Here is a 12,187-nt window from a genome sequence, read left to right as displayed (position 1 = left end):
CATCTGTTTATCCAGCCATCCTTTCATCCAACCCTTTATCCAGCCACCCATCCATTTATCTCTCGGCCCATCCATCTCATCATCCATCAGTCTCTCCAAGCGCCCATCCAAGCTTGTGTTCATCTATCCATCTAAACATCCAACCATTCATCCACTCACCAGTCTATCTAGCTCTCCATTTATCCAGCTGTTTTGTCCATCCTTTTATCATCCAACCCTTCACCCATCCATCTGACCATCCATCCATTCAAACATCTAACCATTTATTTATTTACTAGTCCATCTGTCTATCCATTCAGCCATCCTTACATCCAACTTCCATTCATCCATTCATCTCTTCATCTCTCCATTTGTCCATGCAATTCTCTGCCTTCCATCACATCCATCCGTCCATTTGTCCTCCGTATGATAATTTATCCCTCTATTCAGCCATCTATCCATTTCTCCATTCTGTTTCTATCCAGTCATCCATTTATCTCTTCATGTTCCACTCCTCCATCCGTTTCCAACTATTCATCCATTCATTTATCTCTCCATCTTTCTGTCTGTCCACTAATCATCTGCCATCCAGCCAACCATCCTTTTATCAAGTTACTCTTGGGTTGATTTAACCATTTGTTCACTTATTTACACTTCATCACTCACTCACTTGTTCACATATCCATTATTCAGTCATTTGTCAATGTCTGTTCATTTGTTCATTCATTCATTCTGTTTATTATTGCATTCATTCATCTAGTTTAGTTCTCAAACTTGGCTGTACATTGCAATTACCTGGGATCTTTTAAAAAATATCGATACCTGACCCCAACTCAGACCATTATCAAGTTGAACCATATAAAAATGCCATTTTTGTAGGTTAAAAGTGATAAAATATCAACAATTTCATATGTTCTAGCTGAGTAAGTTGGTAGTGGGTCCTGGGCATCAATATTTTTATTAAACTCTCCAGATGATTCTACAGGTTTGGCAAACACCAATCAAAGATGTTCTGAGGGCCCTGAGACCCAGGATGGATCCTTAGGAGGTCAGGAAGGGCGGAGGGCTGACCTGGGCAGCCTCCAGTCTGAGGTGTTCTTTTCCTCCTTCTGGGACACATGGGAGGGGAGACTCCTTCTCCTCTTCACCCCCTCCCTCACCAGACACTTGAAGACCAGGGTGGTGCATCCCAGGAACAGCAGAGGGGAGACACATCAATCACAGAGCCTGAAAGCGTTCAGAGAGAGGGGCTGAGACTAGAGCTCCTCTCAGAGGTCGAGGCCCTGGAAGAGCTGGAGAGATCATGTTTAGTTTTCTAGTGCTGATGCAAAATGTTTGAAGAAATAATGGCTGAAAACTTACCAAATTTCATGAAAGACATTAATTTATAGATCCAAGAAGCCCAATGAACTAGTTAGGATAAATACAGAGATCTATGTCTAGACCCATTATAGTCAAACTGCTGGAAGAGAAAAAGACAAAGAGAAAACATTGAAAGCAGCAAGTGAAAAACAAGTCTGCATGTACAGGCAAACAGCAGCACAATTAACAGCTAACTTTTCGTAGAAACAATGGAGGCCAGAAGGCATTTGAATGATTTATTCAAAGTGCTAAAAGAAAAATAAAACTGTCAACCAATATTTCTATATTCAGTAAAACTATATTTCAAAACTGAAGGCAAAAGAAAGACATTCCCAGATAAAAGCTGAATTCATTGCTAGCAGACCTGCTCTATAGGGAGTACTAAAGGAAGTCCTTCACACTGAAAGAAAATGACATCAAACAGAAACTCAAATCCACAAGAAGAAATGAAGAGCCCCAGAAATTATAAAATGTGGATACATATTTTTTAAATTGTATAAATATATTTTTCTTCTTTTAATTTATTTAGAAATATGATTGTACAAAGTGAAAATTATAACACTATATTGCAGAGTGTATAACATACATGGATGTGATATATATATACAACGATAGCACAAAAAACGGTAGGAAATGGAGATATATTGGAGCAAAGCTGCTATATTTTACTGGAATTAAATCTGTATTAACCTAAAGTTGGCTATGACAAGCTGCATATTGTAATCCATAAGTGGCCACTTAAAAACCAGCTTGCAAAAGACACAATTGAAAAAATAAAGTTGGAATTTAAATGGTACACTAAAAATTGTTTGTTTAACACAAAAGAAGGTAGGTGAAGGAGTAACAGATAGTAAAAGCAAATAGCAAAATGGAAGCCATAAAACCAACTATATCAATAATTACATCAAATGTGAATGAAATAAACATTCCAATCAAAAGTCAGAGATTGTTGGTGGTAGTCAGCCTCCAAAGTGGCCTCCAATGATATTCACACCTTTGTGTAGTTCCTTCCCAAACTGTCCCAGGGCTGGTAATGCATGGCTGAGAGACTGTGGCAGAAGTGATGGTGTGCCACTTCCCAGACTAGGTTATGGGAGACTCTGCAGCTTCTGTCTTGGGCTTGCTCTCTTGCTTTCTCACTCCTGGATCACTCTGGGAGGAGTCAGTAACTTCTGGAACAGTCTACATAAGGATCCATGTGATGAGAAACTGGAAACTCCTGCCAAGGGCCGTGTGTGTGAGCCTTCTTGGAAGATGCTCCTCCAGGCTCAGTCAAGCCTTTAGAACAGGGGTTGTAGACTTTTTCTATAGTGGCCACATGGTAAATGTGTTAGGCACCGTGGGTGATCCAGTCTCTGCCACAACTGCTGAACTCCACTGATGAAGCAGAAAGGCAGCCAATAGGCAATACGTAAATGAAAGCGTGCAGCTGTGTTCCAACAGAACTTTATGGACACTGAAATTTGAATTCCATGCAGTTTTAAGTGTTATGAAATAGTCTTCCTCTTTTTATTTTTTTAGCTATTTAGAAAATGTAAAAACCATTCTTCGCTTGTGAGCCATACTAAAATAGACAATGGATGGATTTGGCCCATAGCCATAGTTTGCCAAACTTTCTTTTAGATGACTGCAACTCCACTGACAGTTTAACTGTAACTTCATGAAAAATCAGAGCCACAACCGTCTAGGTAAGCACTCCTGGATTCCTAACTCCAGTAACTGTGTAATATAATAAATATTCATTATTTTACAGTGCTAAGTTATGGGGTAATTTGTTATGAAACAATAGATAACTAATACATTGTCAGACTAGATAAGAAAGCAAGATCCAAGCTGTCTCTACAGAAGACACACTTGAGATCTAAGACACAAATAAGTTGAAAGTAAAGGGATGAGAAAAGATATACATGCAAACAGTAACCAGAAGAATGTAAGCAGGACAAAATTAATATCAGACACAATAGATGTTAAAAGAAATTATACTAGAGACAAAGATGGACATTTCTTAGTGATAAAAGGGTCAATATGTCAGATATATATATGTCTATTAAATATATATATCAAGTAAAAGTGTATACTAACAACAGATCCCAAAATATATGTCAGAATTGAAAGGACAAATAGACCATTTAACAATTATAATTATAAATTTCAATACACCTCTTTCAGTAATTGATAGAACAACCAGACAGAAATGAGTAAGGATATAGAAAACATAGACACTATCAACCAGTTTGACCTAGTAACTAACACTCCACCTAATAAAAGCAGAATATACACTATTTTCAAACACACTTGGAAAATTCTCCAGAGTAGACCATTGCTAGGCAATAAATAGGTCTTAATAACTTTACACAAATTGAAATCATGCAAAGTATGTTCTCCAATAATAATGGAATTAAATTAGAAACTAACCACAAAAAGAAATTTAGGAGATCTCTAAATATGTGGAAATTAAACAACACACTTCTAGATAACCCATGTGTCAAAGAAGAAATCAAAAGAGAATTTAGAAAGTACCTTGAGTTGAATAAAAACAAAAAATACAACATAACAAAAGGTACAGGATGCAGCTCCAGCAGTGTTTAGAGAGAAATTTGTAGCTTTATGTGTGTACTAGATAGGAAAAAAGACCTAAAATCAATAATCTAAGTTTCTACCTCAAGAACTAGAAAAAGAAGAGTAAATTAAACTCAAAGTGAATAGAAAGAAGAAAATAATAAAGAGCAGAGTCGAAATCAATGAAATAGAAAATATAAAAACAATAGGGACGGGCCAGCCCCATGGCTTAGCGGTTAAGTGCGCGCGCTCCACTGCTGGCGGCCTGGGTTTGGATCCCGGGCGCGCACCGATGCACCACTTCTCTGGCCATGCTGAGGCTGCGTCCCACATACAGCAACTAGAAGGATGTGCAACTATGACATACAACTATCTACTGGGGCTTTGGGGGAAAAAATAAATAAAATAAAATTATAAAAAAAACACAATAGGGAAAATCAATGAGACGAAAAGATGGCTTTTTGAAAAGATCAACAAAATTAATAAGCTTTAGCTAGACTCACCAAGAAATAAAAGAGAAAAGACACAAAATCAAGAATGAAGGAGGGAACACCACTCATGACTCTACAGAAAATAGAATAGAATACAAAAGAATATTATAAACAAGTTTAGGCCAACCAGTTAGGCAACTTAGATGAAAAGAACAAATTCCTAGAAAGTCAGAAATCATCTAAACTGACTAGAGAAGAATTAGAAAATGTTAATAGACCTATAGCTGGTATAGAAATTGAGTAATTTAAAAATATTCCTACAGAAAAACCCGTGCCCAGACAGTTTAACCAGTCTATACTATTAAATATTAAAGTAATACCAATCCTATACAAACTCTTCCAGAAAAATCGAGGCAGAGGGAACAATTCCATAATTATTTTATGAGATGATTATTACCCTGATACAAAAGTCAGGCAACGATATCACAAGAAAAGAAAACTACAGACCAACATCTTTCATGAACATAGATGCAAAAATTCTGAACAAAATATTTGGAAACTGAATCTACGCTACATACAAAAATGATTATACGTCATAACCAAGTGGGATTTATCCCAGGAATGCAAGGTTGGTTTAATATCAGAAAATAAAATCATGTAATAAGAAATTAGTCCACACTCATTTCTTAAAGACTCATTTCATAAAGACTTGTTCATACCCCTCTAATCCATAATCACCAACAACGGAAACAACTCAAGTGTCTCTCAACAGGTGAGTGGATAAACAAACTGTGGTTTGCTCATACAATGCAATACTACTCAGACAAAAAGGAAGGAATTACTACGACATGCAAATGCATGAATGAACCTGAAAACCATTATGCTGAATGAAGGTAGCCAGACACAAAAGAGCATTCCTGTACTGTTATACCAAGTTTTAGAGCAGGAAAAACTACAATATGATGACAGAGAGCAGATCAGTGGCTGCCAGGTGCGAGGAGTGTGCTTGGAAAGGTGCGATGGAAACGTCCTGGACCTGGACTGTGGTGCTGGTCACACAACTGTGTGGATTTGTCACAATCCATGGAACTGTGCACCTAGAAAGGGTGGATTTTATTCTATGTATATAAATAAAGTTGATATTAAAAACAACCTCAATAAAGTTGATATTAAAAAACAAAACAAAACATGATTTCCCAATGCTTTAGATCACATTCACCTGGCTCTGGTCCCTGCTCTACCATCTATATGATGTGTGACCTTGAACAGGTCACTGAACCTTCTTGAGCATCAGATGCCTCATTTGCAAAGTAGGAATAATAAGAGGATCTACCCCAGAGGGTCTTGTTAAGGATTGAAAGAATGGTTAGCACAGTGACCAACACCTAGTGGGGACTCAGGAAATATTAGCTATTGAGATATATATATGGGTATACATATATATTCCAATTTTACAATATTTGGAAATATTTATATTTCAAAAAATATATATATATCCAAATATACGTATATATATACTCTAGTTTTGCCCCAAATGTGTAGTGTGTGCAAACTATTATAGAAAAGAGGTTAGAAAGGAAAATACTAACAGTGATTATTATCTGGATCATGAAATTGTGGGTGATTTTAAATTTGTTATTCAAAATTCTGGGGGGGCCGGCCCCATGACCTAGTTGCTAAATTCGGAGTGCTCTGCTTCAGACCTGAGTTTGGGCCCTGGGTGTGGACCTACATCACCCGTCAGCCATGCTGTGGCAGCGACCCACATACAAAATAGAGGAAGATTGGCACAGATGTTAGCTAGGGGCGAATCTTCCTCAGCAAAGAAAAAAAAAAAATTCTGGAATAAGCATGCTTACATTTTATAATCAGAACGGAGATTATGAAAAGCTCTTGGCTGACGTGGGTCCAAGGACACTCGGGCAGCATTGTTTGGATGTAGTGGATGATGTGACACCAACAGACACCAAGGAGGGCTCAAGTGACGTTCGTTGTGTTACTTCTTACCGTGGGGCACTGGGCAGCCAGTGAAGTGAATGAACCTGGACACATATATACTGGTAGGTGACAAAACGAGGTTGGTGGGTGGAGGATGTTACCGTTTATGCAAGGAGGGGGAAAACCCCGCATATGCCTGTGTTTAGAACTGCATAGAGATTTTTGGAAAGATAGACAAGAAATGAAGACACGGGTAACAGCAGTTTACTCTCATAAGGGAGGACTTTCTTTTGCATATATAAGTATGTACATTTTTTTATTTTGAAATGGCAGACATACAAAAAGTTACAAGTACAGTACAAACAGTTTTTCCTACACCCACCTGAGAAAAAGTTGTCAACATGGTTCCCCACGACCTTCAAATACTTTATTGCGTATTTTCTCGAATGAGAACAGTCTCTTGCATGTCCGCTGTACGGCCACAGTGAAAATCAGGAAATGAAGATGGAGGGATCATTACCGCCTAACCCGACGACCCCAACCACCTACACCAGCTGTGCCCGTGACTGTACTTTGCACTGTATACTTTTGAAATTTGTACCCTATGTATATGCTATCTTGTAAAAAAGTTTAAAAAAATATTTATGGTACTTGACACAGGCAAATAAAGATGAAAACTAAGTAATGCAAAAATGAGTGCTGGGGACCAGGGGAATTCAGACTTTCCGGGGTCCTCTACTGGGAGAGGGGACCCCTCATTCCACGGCCCACCCAGAGATACACTCTCAAGGGTAGGGCACGAGGTGGGGTGGCTTCAGCCCAAGAGTCTCAAGGGACAGAAAAATGGGTCCTGAAAAGGCTCAGTCTCCCGACAGGGCCCGGTCTTCCCACCGCCCTGGATTCTGCTTAGGTTAAGTGGGGACCCGGCCCGAGCTCACTGCGCCTCCCTTTGTGCAGATGCAAAGTCTGCAGCGGCCCAGAGGAGGGGCATGGGCATGTCCCGCCAGGGGCGAGGCCCCGAACTTTCCCGAGACCGGGACCCGAACACACCGTGCGGGGTTGGATCGCTGACCCCTGCCGTGGCTCCATCCCACAGCGGAGAAATGAGGCCTCTGCAGGCCCCTCGCGGAGGGTGCGGGGCTTGGGGAGGCGCGCGTGGTCCCGGCTCCGCCCAGCCGACCGCAATGAAGTGGCGACCCTGCGACCCTACTGCCCCCCGACCAGAAAATCACTGCCTGGCAGTGAGGTGTGAACTGGGCCTCTGGGTGTGCGCGCCCGCTCCAGAATCTCCGGTGGGCGGGGGCTCGGCCGTCGGGGGAGCGGAGGTGGCAGAGTGTGGGACCCGGGAGCCCGGCCCCTCGCGTCCCCGTCCCCTCCGCGGGCCAGCTGCGGCTCCGGTGCGCGTCTGCCCCGGGGCGCGAACCAGCGGGGACCTGTCCCGACTCGGGGGCGGGCGGGGAGGCCGGCGACGCCCCACCCGCTTCCCAGCGCCTCCCCGCGCGGCCGCCTCCCGCCGAGAGGCCGGGGGAGGGGGAGAGGGGAGAAGGGGGCAGGGGCGCAGGAGCCCGAGACGGTTCCGGCACCATCGCCGCGGGGAGGGGGTCTCCACGGGACCGGGCGGGGGCGCACTCGTTCCCCTGTTTGCAGGGGAACCGAGGTCCACAGATCCGCGGAGGGGCCACCAAGGGAGGGCGTGAGCCGCCTGCAGACCCCATCACATCACCCCTGCGGCATGGCCCCAGCCTGCTGTGCAAACTGCGGCGTGAAGACGAGCCAAAGTCCCACCCCTACCATTTCGCGACCCTCCTAAGGCCTCGCGGACAGAAATGGCCCTCGGAGATCCAGTTCCGGATCCCGCCTCGGCCACGGGGTCGCTGTGTGCCCCTTAGTCAGTGTCTTCACCTCTCTGAACCTGCTTTCCTCGTCAAGTGAAGGAGACGCAGACAGAGGAAGGGGCTCAGACTTTATTTGCCACCCGAGGCCCCGGGACCGCATCCCCCCCCGCCCCCGCCCCGGGCGCTCAGAAGATCTTCACCGACTCCAGCTGCAGGTCCCCGCCCACCTCCAGCAGGCGCGCGCGCGCCGGCGGGATGCGGTAGCGGAAGTGGTGGTATTCCGAGTCCCCGACCACCGCCTGCGGGGGGATCGGGGCTTCAGGATCGGAGGCACTGCGGCTCAGTCCCGACCCCGCGCCACGCTGTGTCACCTGGGCCACTCGGAGCCCGCCGGGGCCCAGGCCCCATGGGAAGAGGGGGCTGGTGTCCAGTCTAACCGTGTCGGAGGATAAGTGAGCTTACTGTTGCACAGGGGGCATTTGAAGGGTCGGCGGGGCTGTGAGTCCCCGATTACGGCGTCCACGGCCCCACCCCTGACGCGCAGATTGCAAGTAGGGAACGGCCTGGTGGTGGAGGGTCTGCGGCGACCAGCCCTCGCAGGGACTTGTGTCTGGGCCCGTCTCCCAGCCCAGCCTCGCCCCCGCCGCAGAGCCCTGAGCTCAGCACCAACCACAGGGAGTGGGGTCGGGATAGAAGTGTGGGCCACGCCTCCCTGCCGGGACACCCACCCTCTGGGCACTTGGCTCTTGCTCGCTGGTCCCGCTCCTGCCACACACCTGCCCTCTGACACTAGTGGGTTTGTGCCAGGGGAGGGAGAGGGCCTGGGGACACCTGCCCAGCCTTGGCCACCTCCATCAAGGACCTTCCTCCAACTGCAGAGGAACCTGGGTCTTGGCGCCCACCCCTGAGGGAGAGACACACCTTGAATCCGTCTTCCGTGGCGATGAGGAGCACCTCGAAGGGCTGCCCACGCTGGAAGGGAATGCCACTGCCCCGCTCCTCTGGGCCCCAGGCACCCCGCTCCAGGGTGTTGAAGACCACTGTGGACTCGTTCAGCCGGGGGTTGAAATGCAGGGCGTACTCAGCATCCTGCCCCTCGCTGCACAGCAGGTTCACAAAGAACCTGGTAGGTGGTGGGGGTAGAGGGGGTGTTGGATGGACATCAGCGGCCAGTGGACAGGACTCGCCATTGCCAGAGCACACCCAGATTTACAGGGGCCTGAGAATGTCACACACCACCAGAGGGCTTGGGGACTGGTGGCCAGGGAGCCCTGATACCAGGGCGTCCAAAATCTTGTTGGGGGCCTGCAAGGGGACCACGATGCTATGGCCTGGGTCCCCTCATTTCTGGAGTCTGGGAGTTGCCATGGACTCGTGGTGCCGATGGCCAGGGTGCCCCGATTCCCAGGGCACCCCCAGTTCCCAGGGGGCTAGGAACAATACCAGGGACCCAATATTTCCAGACCCCCAGATTCCCAGGAAGCCTGGAGTTCCCGGACCCAGGAAGTCACAGGGTTGATGGCCCAGGCCTCCCAGATGCCAGGGCCCCTCCAGGTCGCAGGGCGTGCCTCCAGAGTTCCTGGGACGCAGACTGGAAGCCGTAGGACTAGGGGCCCTGAGATGGCCCTGGAGCCCCAGACTCGTCAGGAGACGTCGGGACCCCAGCTCCACAGTCGGGGAGCAAAAAGGGAAGACATCAGATTCCAGAAGGCCAGAAATGGCCTGGGGATTCTAAGACCCTGGTGGGCAAAGGTCGCTCCAGGGCCCTGACCTCTGGACTTGGGGTCACCTGAGCCTGGAGACCACCCACCCCTTCCTACTGGGACCCGGCGTCTCACCGGTTGGCGTTGTTGGGGACAACACCACGAATCCTCATCACGGTGCCGACTCGGATGCCCTCGGGCAGCGGGGTCTTGTGGTGCACGTCCTGCGGGGAAGGGGCCGGGGGTGCATCGAACAGGGAGACAGAGGAGGGAGACTGATGGGTCAGCCCCAGGGGGCCACGAACAGGACCCAGAGCAGCAGAATCAGGGAGAAGGGCACAGCGAGGAGAGAGAGCTCGAGACAGGGAGAGAGCTGCAGAGAGAGACACAAAGAATCCACAGAAAATTCTCCAGAGGGGAACCCAGAGGAAGGCACCAAGAGGAGATGGGAGCCTGGGGACGGGTCTGCACAACCCAGAAGCCACCACCCGCACTTCACAGCACACCCAGCACCCCTTTCTCCCTTGAGACAGGAGACCTCAGCAGGCCCCAGCCCCTCCCCCATTCGGGTGCAGCCTGGGGCCCAAGACCCCCTAGGCACCAGTCCCCGAGGCACTCACAGAGCTCCCTGCCATGGCTGGGACAGTGGCACAGGCAACGTGGTGGCAGTATGGCTGCTGGGGCCTTAAGTAAAAGCAGGGTGTGGCTGGCCCTGCTGACTCACCTCCCCCCGTCCACACCCACCGCCCACACCTGGCACAGACCCCACCCCGGGGGCCAGGCTGGCCCCGCAGCCTCTTTCTGGGGCCTCTGACCCCTGCCCCTCACTGAGGGCTCCCAGGCAGACTGCCTGATCCTTTGACCTAAAAATGATGGGGACAGTTAATGCTAATAATGACAGAGCCAGCCCTGATGGCCTAGTGGTTAAAGTTTGGCGTGCTATGCTTCAGCAGCCCGGGTTTGAGTCCCAGGCGCGGAACCACACCACCCGTCCGTCAGTAGCCATGCTGTGGCAGTGGCTCACACAGAAAAACTAGAAGAACTTACAACTAAAATATACAACTATGTCCTGGGGCTTTGGGGAGATAAAAAAAAAAAAGAGAGAGAGAGGAAGATTGGCAACAGATGTTAGCTCAGAGCGAATCTTTCCCAGCAAAAATAATAATAATAATAATAATAATAACAACAACAACAGCAGCAGCAGAGGAGGCTCGCTGAGCCCCCTGCACCAGCCCTCCTTCCCGCTGCCCGGCAGAGAGAATAGACTCTTGTGCCCATTTGATCCTGGAAAACGTGGGTCTGAGAGGCCACGCTGGGGGCTGCAGCTCCGGACCCCCTCCCAGGTGTGGCCCTGCTGCCTGGAGCTGAGGAGGTGTCTCCCCAGAAATTCCGGTTTATGCTTCTGTCATAGAATAACCACGGCAACAGCAGTCATAACAGAGAAGGGGCCTCCAAGGGGCAGGATTTGTGCCTGCTGTCCCCGCCGTCTCCTGGCGCTGAGAGCAGCGCCTGCACATGGTTAGCGCTCAGGAAATACGGGCGAGAGAAGGATAGGAAATAGCAACAGCCGCCGGTTATGGAGCCTCTGGGTCTGCCTAGGATATGCCAGAGATCACATATGCTCCATACGGGCCGTGAGGGAGGGGCATCTAGCACCCCCATTTTACAGACGGGGAAACCAAGGCTCAGAAAGGGGAAGCAACTTTCCCAAAGCGCACAGCTGTGCAATAGCCTGGAGACTGTGACTCTCTCTCTCTTCATCTCTGGAAGTTTCTCTCTGTTTATCCCCTCTCTGTGAATGCCCTAGTCTCTCCCTCTGTCTCCATCTCCCCCTGTCTCTGACTCTGTCCATCACGTGTTCCTGTTTCTCTCTCGTCCCACCTCCTAGAACTGCTCCTCTCCCACCTGGTGTTCAGGACACGGGGGTGGAGTAGAGGGTGTCCTAGGACCACCCCCCACCCAGACTGAGGAAGAGAACAAAGGGGAATCCTCCTCCCAGGCCCATTTCCAGCGCCCAGAGCCCAAGACTCCAGAAGACAAGTCCAGGCCAGGAAGGGTGGGGTCAGAGGGAGCATGCTGAAAGATGGTTCTGGAAGGCAGGGAGGTGGGAGGGTGGGGGGTCTGAACAGAATCCCCTCCTAGCAGCCTCACCGCCCTGCTCCCCACTTCCCCCTCCTGCCTCCCACACCCCTATTTCTGCCCACCCCACAGAGGGCAGAGGCCTGGGGCAGGGGCTGGTTGGGAATGGAAAGTTTGGACGGAAACACCAGACTCAGAACCTGATCTACCGCCCCACCACCCCCGGGGCCTCCCAGACTCTCTCCACATCCCCCACACATGAGGCTCCCCTGGCGGTGACGCAGTTCAGGGAGCAAGGGCC

The 12,187-nt window shown here is 48.8% G+C and overlaps 1 protein-coding gene across 1 annotated transcript; it reads right to left on the bottom strand.

The window, feature by feature from the left end:
* Nucleotides 1-8,286: 8,286 nt before the first annotated feature.
* On the bottom strand, nt 8,287-10,453 carry LOC131397848 (galectin-7-like). Its single transcript, XM_058530955.1, has 4 exons — nt 10,428-10,453; nt 9,943-10,031; nt 9,026-9,227; nt 8,287-8,403 (listed from the first exon to the last, which is right to left on the bottom strand). The coding sequence occupies exons 1-4, from the start codon at nt 10,440-10,442 to the stop codon at nt 8,290-8,292; spliced, it is 420 nt and encodes a 139-aa protein (XP_058386938.1). The 5' UTR covers nt 10,443-10,453; the 3' UTR covers nt 8,287-8,289.
* Between the last annotated feature and the right edge of the window lie 1,734 nt (nt 10,454-12,187).

This window comes from Diceros bicornis, chromosome 34 (assembly GCF_020826845.1).
Source record: "Diceros bicornis minor isolate mBicDic1 chromosome 34, mDicBic1.mat.cur, whole genome shotgun sequence".
Taxonomy (NCBI): Eukaryota; Metazoa; Chordata; class Mammalia; order Perissodactyla; family Rhinocerotidae; genus Diceros; species Diceros bicornis.
The sequence above is the reverse complement of the archived record's forward strand: the minus strand, read 5'-3'. Positions and strand labels throughout refer to the sequence as shown.

Excerpts from the sequence above, each read along its gene's own strand:
- LOC131397848 (XM_058530955.1), bottom strand. Across the intron at positions 9,228-9,942 it reads GTCCCCAACAACGCCAACCG|GTTCTTTGTGAACCTGCTGT; the intron begins GTGAGACGCCGG and ends ACCACCTACCAG. Across the intron at positions 8,404-9,025 it reads CCACGGAAGACGGATTCAAG|GCGGTGGTCGGGGACTCGGA; the intron begins GTGTGTCTCTCC and ends ATCCCCCCGCAG.